Genomic DNA, 13279 nt, shown 5'->3' with positions numbered 1-13279 from the left:
CACAGTTGACTCTGGAACTGCCTGAGGTAGTAGATACAGGTCCAATAACAAACTTTTAGTAGCTAGATGAGCACTTGAATTGCCAAGGCAACAAAGAGTACAGGTGAAGGGCTGATAAATGAGATTAGTGCAAATGGGACATGGTGGGATGGGGGACTTGTGTTGCTTGATTCTATGACAAATATCGGTTCTTCCCCATATTTTGTCATCCAACCTTCAAAATAAAACCCTTATCAAGCAGATGCTATATTTCTCAGGTGCCAGAATAATCCGATATCAGGCAGGCTCTCCCTCAGATTGCCCTGATGTCATACAGTCTGGGTACTATAATGTAACAGTTATAATAAAGTGCTGGATAACTAGTGTTTCTTTGGTTGGAGTGAAGTAGCGAAGTTTACCGATACTCATTGAAATGCAGCAAGTTATGATAATTATGGAATCTTTTAAAAACTCAAATACTATTAACTGGAGCTTCTACCTCATTGATTTTGGCCAACGGGCAAAGACATTCCCCGATCTACCTGTCTCTTATATACTCCAACAGTTTATTAATGTTCAGATGATGGGAAAAGACAGTAAGCAAGTCCCTCAGTATTCAATTAGATCAAAGGCATAGATCTGCCTGTGGCTAAATGCAAAACTATTGGAATGTGTTAAAAGAAGAAAATGTTTTAAAAGGAACTGCCACTGTACCACAAGTATAGACACCATGAGAGAAAGGATGCAGACAATCTAATTATATGGTTGAGGCAGTCAGTCGATGAAAAGAAATGCATTTATCTGGTGGATGGCAGATTTACTCGCTTTAAACCACTGATGTGCACGTCTACCCTTATTTGACTTTGTGTACCGACAAATTATAGGAATTCCAGGTGGAGATCGATGTACGGGGTCACAGATCTAAAGTTCCAAGTGCTGAGAAAGAGACATGTACAATCAACTTGTAGCCATTAGTCAAACTGCAGGTCTTCTAGCCATTACTCACCGTAGCGATACACAAAGCTACACACCATCTCCTTGGTAAGGAAGCAGATGTGAAATGAGCAGTTACATCAGTGAACAACAGTAAAGGGCCTGTCCCACTTTCACAAGCTTATTCATGACCTCTGCCGAGTTTGCCCTTGACTCATACTCGCTGCATGGTCGTCACGAGGTCATAGGTAGGTCGTGATGCTAGTGGTAGGTACTCGTGGCATCAAGTAGGTCGGGGCGTTTTTCTAGCCTGATGAAAAATGTCCACGAGTAAAAAAGGCCGTGAATTAGGTCGTGAAAGTGGGACAGGCCCTTACCCAAGACATTCCAGGGCACAGATTTTAAAAAGGTCCATATTTTTGACCACAGCCCCTTTCATGGAGACCTTCACTGCAGCAAAAATAATGAGCCATCTTCAGGGGAGCAGTTTGCACTTAAACAGAAAGCAATGAGACACCGTTCTTAAGGTTCTGCATTCAATTCCAGAAATTAATGATCAAGATCTGAATTTGCTTCTTTGCTTCAATACCCATCACCAGTATTGTGCTTGGTATGAATAATCATTCTTTGCCATTGGTGTCTATGGCAGATCAGCATCCTATAAACTGCTTAAGCTGTTCCTAACTTAATGAATTGATTTTTTTTAAATTAAACTTTAGCAAATTGCAATTTTACAAATTCTAAAAACAATATAGTTTTAAAACTGTTTAGACGTGCCAGCACATACAACTACAAATAAATAAGCAGTGCTCATTGTATAGAGCAAAACAATGTAAATAGTTTGATCTTAAGCCGGGTGTTGAGAAGCCAGGTTGTTGTCAGCAAAACAATGTGCTGAAGTAACTCAGCAGGTCAGGCTACATCTCTGGAGGGAATGGACAGGCGACATTTCGCATTGGGTGCCCCGAGACTGATGGATGGATTCTAGTTTGTGTGAATAAGACGTACTTGGCCAACTGATCACACATGTAAAGTTGCAGTTACCTTTATGGCACCATGCAATTCCTTGGCATCATAGCGATGGGGAGGAAGCAGGAGAGCTACAATTAGTGACTCAAACGTTCCAGACAGCTCGGATATCAGATCATCGACCAGGTCCTGTAGGAGCAAAGATGACAGATGAGTACTGTGGCAACACAAAATAGCAACATAATGTCTAGAACAGAGCCAGCATTTCAGATTATTCAGCCTAATTATATTCTATTTTACCTTATGGAGATATGCAGTACTTTACTTCTTTACTGTCCCGCAAAAGCATCAATGTAATTTGCCTATACCTACCCCAGAGCTAAGCATGATAATAATAATAATGGATGGGATTTATATAGCGCCTTTCTAATACTCAAGGCGCTTTACATCGCATTATTCATTCACTCCTCAGTCACACTCGGTGGTGGTAAGCTACTTCTGTAGCCACAGCTGCCCTGGGGCAGACTGACGGAAGCGTGGCTGCCAATCTGCGCCTACGGCCCCTCCGACCACCACCAATCACTCACACACATTCACACACAGGCAAAGGTGGGTGAAGTGTCTTGCCCAAGGACACAACGACAGTATGCACTCCAAGCGGGATTCGAACCGGCTACCTTCCGGTTGCCAGCCGAACACTTAGCCCATTGTGCCATATTTCGTCCCGACCACCTAATGATGACCACCTAACCAATCTCTAAACACAAATGTTTGCATGGACATCTGCAAGGTATCTGAGCTCGACTCAGAATTGGAGGAAGAGATTATTCCAGAAGCAATACTTCCATTTGAGCACTAGGGCGGCGCTGTGAGCGGTAGCCTTGCACGCAGCTCTTCTGTCCTTTCGACTTTTTAAAATTATTTTTAGTGCTTCTCTGTATGTTTTATGTAGGGGGGGGGGGGGGGGGGGGGGGGGAATAGGTTGTAACCGTTTTCAGTCACTTACTGCGACAAATTTGCGATTTTTCTCCTTGTCGCATCTTCGCCCCCCTCGCGCCCTAACAACTGGTTTAGTGCGGCCTTTCCAGACCGGAGACGGGCCCAGAGTTTCAGCAGCAGGTGCGCCGCGGACTTACCATCGCGGAGCCTGGGATCCCTCGCCGAGGATCGCCAGTGTTAGAGCTCCGACCGCGGGGGCCTGCTGGCTGCAGCGGTCTTCGGAGCTTCTATCTGTGTGCGCGGCACGGACTTACCATCGCAAAGCCTGGGATCCCTTACCGGGGATCGCCAGAAGAAGTGCTCCGACTGCTGGCTTTTACATCGTGAAGCCGCGGTCTCCGGTAAGAAGCGGCCCATTCGGGAACTCCAAGCCGCGGAGTGCGTTCAGATCCATTGTGATGGATTCCACGGATTCCACTGCGATGGATGGTTATGTTAAACTCTATCGTGTATTGTGTTCATTTTACTTGTATTGCTTTATGGTGACTCAAATATCACCGTACCTTAATTGGTGTATGTAGCAATAAAGGTGACTTTAAACTTGAACTAGAGAGGAACTTGAGGCATGGGAGTTCTGGTATTGCCAGTTTTTTTCCTACCTCCAACGCGCCATCTTACCTCTGTATTATCCAGTGCAATAGTCCCACAGGATTCTACCCATCCCACACCCCAGCAAACCACGATTGGACTCCCAACCATAAGTCAATAACCCCACTCTCACCATCGACGGCACCACTGTCTCCCCATCGCCCCAGGCCCGCAACCTTGGCGTGATCTTTGATTCCACCCTTTCCCTTGAGCCTCACATCCGCCATTAAAACCTCCTTCTTTCACCTCTGCAACATCGCCAAAATCAGACCCTCTCTCACACCTCCCGCTGCTGAAAGACTCATCCATGCCTTCATCTCCTCCCGACTGGACTACTGCAACTCACTTCTCCTTGGCATCAGCTCCACCTACATCAACCGACTCCAATTGGTCCAGAATGTAGCCGCCCGACTCATCACCCACACCAAATCCTGGCATCACATCACTCCAGTCCTCAAACAACTTCACTGGCTTCCCATCTCCCACCGGATCACCTACAAAATCCTGGTCCTCACCTACAAAGCCCTCCACCATCTGGCCCCCCCATATCTCACTGACCTCCTCTCCCCCTACCAACCCTCACGGTCCCTCAGATCCACATCAGCCGGTCTCCTCTCCATCCACAAATCCTACCTCCGCAGTTTTGGGGACAGAGCCTTCTCCAGGGCAGCTCCCAGGCTCTGGAACTCCCTCCCCCAACTGATCCGCAATTCCGTGACCCTCACCATCTTCCAGTCCCTCCTCAAGACCCATCTCTTCACCTCTGCCTATCATTAGCCCCACGTCCCCCTCCCTTTTCATCTGTGCTTGAATTGCCTCATATTGTGTTTTGAATTGAATCATGTCTTTAATTTGTGTACTAGTCATGTCTCTACTATTTATTTCATTCCGCTTACATGTTTTTCCTCTACTTGCTAAAGTTTTGTAAGGTGTCCTTGTGACTCTTGAAAGGCACCCATAAATAAAATTTATTATTATTATTATTATTATTATTATTATAAGTCAAAGAAGGTTATGGTGGCACATCCTCAAAAAGATGTACAATTCTAATTTGGTCACACTCTGGGCCACAGGTGCACTGATGACTGGGAATGAGGATGGAAATTTAAAAAAATAGATGTGACTAACTAGTAAACACTGAATTTCATTCTTCAAGTCTGTATTTGGGATGCTTTGATACATTGGAATTTACACCCCTGCTTTAGAATTAAATAATTGAACAAAGATCCAAGTTCTAATTCTATCTACAATCCTGCACATTTTTCTTCCCATAATGTTTCAGGATTTAGTCAACTTAACTGCAAATAATGCACCTTGCATGCCGGTGCAAAGTTTTGTGAAGAACTCAGATACATTTATCTGTATTTATTACAAATACATGGGGCAAAAGTCCATTCTTTAAAACAGCACCTGTTCACTCATTTCAGTACCAGCTTCACTTGAACATTATTCCATTGCTTCAGGTGACATGGTGGGTTGTAGTTATCATTTGCTAAAACATCTCAATTGCCTTCTCTACAGAAACAAGCTAGTCCTTCACCCCAGCTTCATGTCTTCAATAATCTATGAACTTATCACCTCAACCATTCCATGAATGGAATTTCCTCTCCACACTGTGCATGTTTCAGTATGTGCATATGGTTCTGTAAACAGTGGATAATTATACTTTACCTTTCCAATTACGGTTTTGTAGCCAATGATAATATCCTGCCGTTGGGCATTACTTCTCTGCGTCAGTAGATCCAATATGATATCTTCATCCGTTCCTGCCAACAAACATAATGGTTTTAGAATTTAGAATATGCTTACTGCTGAACAGTGACCAGAGGCAAGAATCTCTTGCCCAATCTGAATATGTAGTGCGAGCCATAAATGTCATAAATTGCTGCTCATGACAAAGAATGCAGCCGCAATTGGAGGCTTTTGCAGGCTTTGGTGATAAGGGAAGAGGAGCTTTAACTAGCACCTAACCCACTTACACCTAAGCTTGATGTTGTCAACAGATGCTGGCTTGCTTCTTTTTTCAATACTGACATTTGCTAGACGGAGTGCAAGGTATGCAAATCAACAGGTTTACTTCGACTCACCCAACTCTAATAACAAGACTATCCCTGAAGGAATTGTTAGAAGATGTAAAAGAGTTTCCTTATTCGACCCTTGCATTCAATATTCATTGGGCAATTTACATCGATTCCACTTAGACGTCATTTTTGGACCCAATAGCTGCTTCATAAGACATCAATTAAACAAGAAGGATATTGGCTTAGGTCTATCCCTAGACAGATTATCAGAGGGTCCTGTAGATTTGGGAGCAACAGCAGCAGGAGATAAGCAAGAGATACGACTGATTGGCTCTAGCCCAAGTGGGAGGAGAGAAGTGAAAACAGTTAAAGTAGAGGCCAAGGACAGGCAGACTTTACTCAGAACTGCTGTAGCTTTGGGAGCAACAGCAGCAGGAGTTTAGCAAGAGATACGACTGATTGGCTCTAGCCCAAGTGGGAGGAGAGAAGTGAAAAGAGTTAAAGTAGAGGCCAAGGACAGGCAGACTTTACTCAGAACTGCTGTAGGTTTGGGAGCAACAGCAGCAGGAGTTTTGCAAGAGATACGACTGATTGGCTCTAGCCCAAGTGGGAGGAGAGAAGTGAGTCAGTGCTGGGAAAACAGTTGAAAACTGAGGAATTTGGTTTGTAAATTGGTAAATCAGGCAATTTATCAGTCAATTTAAGCAAGACGGCTCTCAGCGAGCGGAAGTGAGTGAGCGGCCCTGTGAGAAAAGTGTGAGTCTTTGGCTCGAGAGTCTTAGGAGAGGAGACCACGCAATACGCTTGAGAGGTAGAGACGAAAGAAGGAGATGTCAGGCAAGCTGATTCAGTGCGGTGCTTGCAGTATGTGGGAGGTCAAGGACACCGCTGGTGCCTCTGGCTGCTACAAATGCGAGAAGTGCATCCAGGTAGAGCTCCTGAAGGGCCGTGTTGGGGAACTTGAGAAGCAAGTGGATGACCTCCGGTTCGTCCGAGAAACGGAGTTGTTCCTCGACAAGTCCTACAGTACGATTGTTACACCTAAGGTACTGGAAGAGAGAAGGTGGGAGACAGTGAGAAAGGGAGGGAAGCATGGAATGCCAACTTCCCCGGGTGTTGTACCTCTTGTGAACAGGTTCACCCACTTAGAAGCTGTTGGGACGAGAAGAGGTGTTTACACTGGGCGGCGGACTGGCTTGTGATGCGAATAGGGCTGTTGAGCCAAAACCAAAAAGGCCTAAGGCAGGCAACGCCATTGTAGTGGGAGACTCCATTGTGAGAGGTACGGACAGGGGTTTCTGCGGCAACAGATGGGATGCGAGGATGGTGTGCTGCCTTCCTGGTGCCAGGATCCAGGATGTCACGGACAGAGTGCAGAAAATCCTCAAGGGTGAAGGTGAACATCTGGAAGTGGTAGTGCATGTCAGCACAAACGATGTCGGAAAGAAGGGGATGAATATTCTGCAGCGTGACTTTAGAGAGCTCGGAAAAATGCTGAAAAGCAGGACCTCCAGGGTTGTTATCTCCGGTTTGCTTCCAGTTCCTCGTGCTGGCGAGAAGCAGGAACAGGGAGATACGGGACCTGAACGTGTGGCTGAGGAACTGGTGCACGGGGCAGGGATTTAGATTCTTAGATCACTGGGATCTGTTTTGGGGTAAGGGGGAACTGTACAAAAGGGACGGATTGCATCTTAACAGGTGTGGGACCAGCATTCTGGCAGGCAGGTTTGCCACTGCTACACGGGTGGTTTTAAACTGAATAAGGGGGGTGGGGTGTCGAATGGGATAGTGGAGGATGGAGTTAAAGGGAAAGGGTTTCTTAAATGTGTGAGCGTAGAGACAGAGGGGTGTAAAATGAGGGTAGCAGCAATAGGTAGCAAGGTGAAAAGTAAAAGTGGCAGGCAGACAAAACCAGGGCAAAAATCAAAAAGGGCCACTTTTCAACATAATAGTATAAGGGGTAAGAGTGTTGTAAAAACAAGCCTGAAGGCTTTGTGTCTCAATGCAAGGAGCATTCATAATAAGGTGGATGAGTTGAATGTGCAGATAGCTATTAATGACTATGATATAGTTGGGATCACGGAGACATGGCTCCAGGGTGACCAAGGTATCGAGCTGAACATCCAGGGATATTCAATATTCAGGAGGGATAGAGAGAAAGGAAAAGGAGGTGGGGTAGCGTTGCTGATTAGAGAGGAGATTAACGCAATGGAAAGGAAGGACATTAGTTTGGAGGATGTGGAATCGGTATGGGTAGAGCTGCAAAACACTAAGGGGCAGAAAACGCTGGTGGGTGTTGTGTACAGGCCACCTAACAGTAGTAGTGAAGTTGGAGATGGTATCAAACAGGAAATTAGAAATGCGTGCGACAAAGGCAAAACCGTTATAATGGGTGACTTCAATCTACATATAGATTGGGTGAATCAAATTGGCAGGGGTGCTGAGGAAGAGGATTTCTTGGAATGTATGCGGGATAGTTATCTAAATCAACATGTAGAGGAACCAACGAGAGAGCAGGCTATTTTAGACTGGGTATTGAGTAATGAGGAAGGGTTAGTTAGCAGTCTTGTTGTACGTGCCCCCTTGGGCAAGAGTGACCATAATATGGTTGAGTTCTTCATTAGGATGGAGAGTGACATTGTTAATTCAGAAACAATGGTTCTGAACTTAAAGAAAGGTAACTTTGAGGGTATGAGACGTGAATTGGCCAAGATTGACTGGCAATTAATTCTAAAAGGGTTGACAGTGGATATGCAATGGAAGACATTTAAAGACTGCATGGATGAACTACAAAAATTGTTCATCCCAGTTTGGCAAAAGAATAAATCAGGGAAGGTAGTGCATCCGTGGATAACAAGGGAAATCAGGGATAGTATCAAAGCGAAGGATGATGCGTACAAATTAGCCAGAAAAAGCAGCATACCGGAGGACTGGGAGAAATTCAGAGACCAACAGAGGACGACAAAGGGCTTAATTAGGAAAGGAAAAATAGATTATGAAAGAAAACTGGCAGGGAACATAAAAACTGACTGCAAAAGTTTTTATAGATATGTGAAAAGAAAGAGATTAGTTAAAACAAATGTAGGTCCCTTGCAGTCAGAAACAGGTGAGTTGATCATGGGGAACAAGGATATGGCGGACCAATTGAATAACTACTTTGGTTCCGTCTTCACTAAGGAAGACATAAATAATCTGCCGGAAATAGCAGGGGACCGCGGGTCAAAGGAGTTGGAGGAATTGAGTGAAATCCAGGTTAGCCGGGAAATGGTGTTGGGTAAATTGAATGGATTAAAGGCGGATAAATCCCCAGGGCCAGATAGGCTGCATTCCAGAGTACTTAAAGAAGTAGCTCCAGAAATAGTGGATGCATTAGTAATAATCTTTCATAACTCTTTTGAATCTGGAGTAGTTCCTGAGGATTGGCGGGTAGCAAACGTAATCCCACTTTTTAAGAAGGGAGGGAGAGAGAAAACGGGGAATTACAGACCAGTTAGTCTAACATCGGTAGTGGGGAAACTGTTAGAGTCAGTTATTAAAGATGGGATAGCAGCACATTTGGAAAGTGGTGAAATCATTGGACAAAGTCAGCATGGATTTACAAAAGGTAAATCATGTCTGACGAATCTTATAGAATTTTTCGAGGATGTAACTAGTAGCGTGGATAGGGGAGAACCAGTGGATGTGGTGTATCTGGACTTCCAGAAGGCTTTCGACAAGGTCCCACATAAGAGATTAGTATACAAACTTAAAGCACATGGCATTGGGGGTTCAGTATTGATGTGGATAGAGAACTGGCTGGCAAACAGGAAGCAAAGAGTAGGAGTAAACGGGTCCTTTTCACAGTGGCAGGCAGTGACTAGTGGGGTACCGCAAGGCTCAGTGCTGGGACCCCAGCTATTTACAATATATATTAATGATCTGGATGAGGGAATTGAAGTCTCCAAGTTTGAAGTCTCCAAGTTTGCGGATGACACTAAGCTGGGGGGCAGTGTTAGCTGTGAGGAGGATGCTAGGAGACTGCAAGGTGACTTGGATAGGCTGGGTGAGTGGGCAAATGTTTGGCAGATGCAGTATAATGTGGATAAATGTGAGGTTATCCATTTTGGTGGCAAAAACAGGAAAGCAGACTATTATCTAAATGGTGGCCGATTAGGAAAAGGGGAGATGCAGCGAGACCTGGGTGTCATGGTACACCAGTCATTGAAAGTAGGCATGCAGGTGCAGCAGGCAGTGAAGAAAGCGAATGGTATGTTAGCTTTCATAGCAAAAGGATTTGAGTATAGGAGCAGGGAGGTTCTACTGCAGTTGTACAGGGTCTTGGTGAGACCACACCTGGAGTATTGCGTACAGTTTTGGTCTCCAAATCTGAGGAAGGACATTATTGCCATAGAGGGAGTGCAGAGAAGGTTCACCAGACTGATTCCTGGGATGTCAGGACTGTCTTATGAAGAAAGACTAAATAGACTTGGTTTATACTCTCTAGAATTTAGGAGATTGAGCGGGGATCTTATAGAAACTTATAACATTCTTAAGGGGTTGGACAGGCTAGATGCAGGAAGATTGCTCCCGATGTTGGGGAAGTCCAGGACAAGGGGTCACAGCTTAAGGATAAGGGGGAAATCCTTTAAAACCGAGATGAGAAGAACTTTTTTCACACAGAGAGTGGTGAATCTCTGGAACTCTCTGACACAGAGGGTAGTCGAGGCCAGTTCATTGGCTATATTTAAGAGGGAGTTAGATGTGGCCCTTGTGGCTAAGGGGATCAGAGGGTATGGAGAGAAGGCAGGTACGGGATACTGAGTTGGATGATCAGCCATGATCATATTGAATGGCGGTGCAGGCTCGAAGGGCCGAATGGCCTACTCCTGCACCTAATTTCTATGTTTCTATGTTTCTATGTCTTGAATTGAATTCAATTTATTTGTCATTCAGACCTTTCGGTCTGAACGAAATTTCATTTCCCTGCAGTCATACATATAATAAAAAATGACAAAAACACACAATCAACACAAATTTAACATCCACCACAGTGAGTTCACCAAACATCTCCTCACTTAGTCATTTAAACAGGACAGATGGCTCATTGAGCCTTCTATTGTACAGTTTAATCATTTTTAAAAAACAGATCTAGGTTTTTCTCAAAACAAAAATATTGAGATCTCCAGAAGGCCTTATATATTTTGATCTACAATGTTGAACAAATTAGGTATTCAAGAGGGAGGCTTTAGTACCTAGAGAGTAGCAAGTTCAACACATTTCTGTAACTATGGAAAATAGCATGAGAATGGAACAGAAGTTAACAACAGTGAGAGAGGATAAACATGGTATCTTTGGGACAAACAATGACTCGTGCACAAATCACTGTCCACAAATAGAAAACAAACTATTGTTGCTTACCAAAGCCTTTCATGGCCTTGTGAAGGATCTCAGCATCTTTATTGGCATCAAAACCTGGAAAATCATAGATGGTGCCGTTGGTCCTTCCCTAAGAACAGACCATCCATTAAAATGTTTCTCCTTAAAGAATAAATCGTGATTACAAGAAGACAACACTACATACAGATTAAAGCAAAGTTCCCAATCCCATCTCAGCGTTTGGTTCACTGAGTAACTGAAGTGTAAAGGGCCTGTCCCACTTTCACAACCTAATTCACAACCTTTTTTACTCGTGGACATTTTTCATCAGGCTAGAAAAACGCCCCGGCCGACTTGATGCCACGAGTACCTAAGACTAGCATCACGGCCTGCTACGACCAACCTACGACCTCCTACGACCTTGTGACGACCATGCTGCGAGTACGAGTCAAAGGCAAACTCGACAGAGGTCGTGAATTAGGTCATGAAAGTGGGACAGGCCCTTAACACTGCACAAGTTACCAGATTTAATCTTAAAATTTATGGCGTTTTCGCCTTTGCAAAGAATGATGCAAGTGCAATATTGATGGTTATAAAATCAGCTTCTCCATCAGTAACCCACGCGCAGATATTGAGAAAGGCAGAATACAAGGAAGGCTCCTGTCTAAACAGCTACACAAATTTAAAAACAGCCTATTACACAACGTGAACCTACATAACCAGCTGACATTTGTGCAAGGCTACAGAGGTAGAGGATTTTGTTTTGTCAATTTTACACCAGCACAGAACAAAGCATTAGGATGATAAGTTAATGCAAAAGGCATAAAAACAAAACATAATGGAAATACTATCAGGCTGCATCCATGGAAAGAAAAACAGAGTCAGTGTCCAAAAGATAGTTTCCAGAACTTAATTTGAATGTCATCAAACAGCAAAACTTGTTTTTGAGTGAGTCAGATTAATAATTTTGCATATCCTGAGCACGGTGCATATTCAAAACCACTCTACATCCAGAACACACCCTTTGGTATGGTAATAAAGCAAATGGGTCTAAATTAGTTTCAACGTGGCATTAATACTCTGCCCAGCAGTTCATATTCCACATGGGCGTAAACCTTGTACTAGCACCTATAACCTTGAGACATAGCAGTCTGAGGACTACTTCATCAGAGGTAGGAAAGTCAACTAAGCCAACCTCAAGTATGTGCTGCCAAAAAACTATCAATCTGTCTCCTGTCCCAAAGGGCCAAACAGGCTCCATCTCTGCCAAACAACCAAAGAGTCCGACCAACCCCAACTTGCATTTTTGAAAACTAGACTACCAGGCCTGCAGCTAATCCTAACCCTCGGCACTCTCTCCCCATTTATAAGCAAATACTTAAGTGCAGAGATCCTACAGGACTGCTTTAACTCAAGGACCATGCCACCGCCATCATAGACTTTCAGTATGTGGATAGAAGACTGCCTGCCTGTCAAAGTCAAGCTGAGTGTTCCCCAACTGGAAACCATAGAAAACCACAAGATCTACTCACTAGTGAAGTCCAAATCTGGGACATTCAAATCAAGTGACCCTGATCCATATAAGAAATCCAGATAGCACCTTGGCAAAGCGATCAGGGACAGTTCCTGACCCTAGAGTCCCATATTAAACCATTCAGACACCAAAGTATGACAAAGCTTTCATGCTACCACATGGTACAAAGTGAGGTCAGGCAGAAATCAGTGGCACAGCAGTAGAGTTGCTGCCTTACAGCGCCAGAGACCCGGGTTCGATCCTGACTATGGGTGCTTGTCTGTACAGAGTTAGTACATTCTCCCCATGACCCGTGTTGGTTTTTTCCGGAATCTCCGGTTTGCTCACATACTCCAAAGGCGTACAGGCTTGTAGGTTCATTGGCTTGGTATAATTGTAAATTGTCGCTGGTGTGTGTAGGATAGCGTTTGCACGTGGGGATCGCTGGTCGGTGCAGACTCGGTGGGCTGAAGGGCCTGTTGCCATGCAGTATCTCCAAACTAAACTATGCATTTTGAGCTCATTTTGAACAGAAGATCAATGGAATGATAACACACCTTCAGGTGCACCTGTGCCCAAGGTCACCGTCCCAGAGTGAAACCACAGAGAGCAACTGGCCCGGATGGAGTCTCTGGCCATGTCCACAGATCATGATTTCTTGGTCCTCCAAAATATTCCAAATGGAATTTAAACTGGAGATTTAACACAGACCAGCGCTCAGGTGTATTTGCAAATATATATTTAGCCCTTTTCCAATCATCCCAGTGCCAAAGTGAAACAAGGGGTCTCAACCAAAAAGTCACCTATCCATGTTCTCCAGAGATGCCGTCAAACCTGTAGCACTTTGTACCCTATTGAGCTAGTCTTAGATTTCATTAAGAGTTTTGCCGAGGTGGAGACGGTTAAGAACTTTAAGTTCTTA

The 13279-nt window shown here is 44.4% G+C and overlaps 1 protein-coding gene across 1 annotated transcript in view; it reads right to left on the bottom strand.

The window, feature by feature from the left end:
- Positions 1–13279, bottom strand: part of LOC116966558 (annexin A5-like) — a 34351-nt gene that overhangs the window by 15253 nt on the left and 5819 nt on the right. The window contains exons 3-5 of the mRNA XM_033012931.1: positions 10887–10974; positions 5140–5234; positions 1957–2070 (exon numbers count right to left, since the gene is read on the bottom strand). Coding sequence (XP_032868822.1) covers positions 1957–2070; positions 5140–5234; positions 10887–10974 — 297 coding nt within the window. The remainder of the gene's footprint in view (positions 1–1956; positions 2071–5139; positions 5235–10886; positions 10975–13279) is intronic.

This window comes from Amblyraja radiata, chromosome 37 (assembly GCF_010909765.2).
Source record: "Amblyraja radiata isolate CabotCenter1 chromosome 37, sAmbRad1.1.pri, whole genome shotgun sequence".
Lineage (NCBI taxonomy): Eukaryota > Metazoa > Chordata > Chondrichthyes > Rajiformes > Rajidae > Amblyraja > Amblyraja radiata.
Note: the sequence above shows the minus strand (reverse complement) of the source record. Positions and strands in the feature narration are given on the sequence as shown.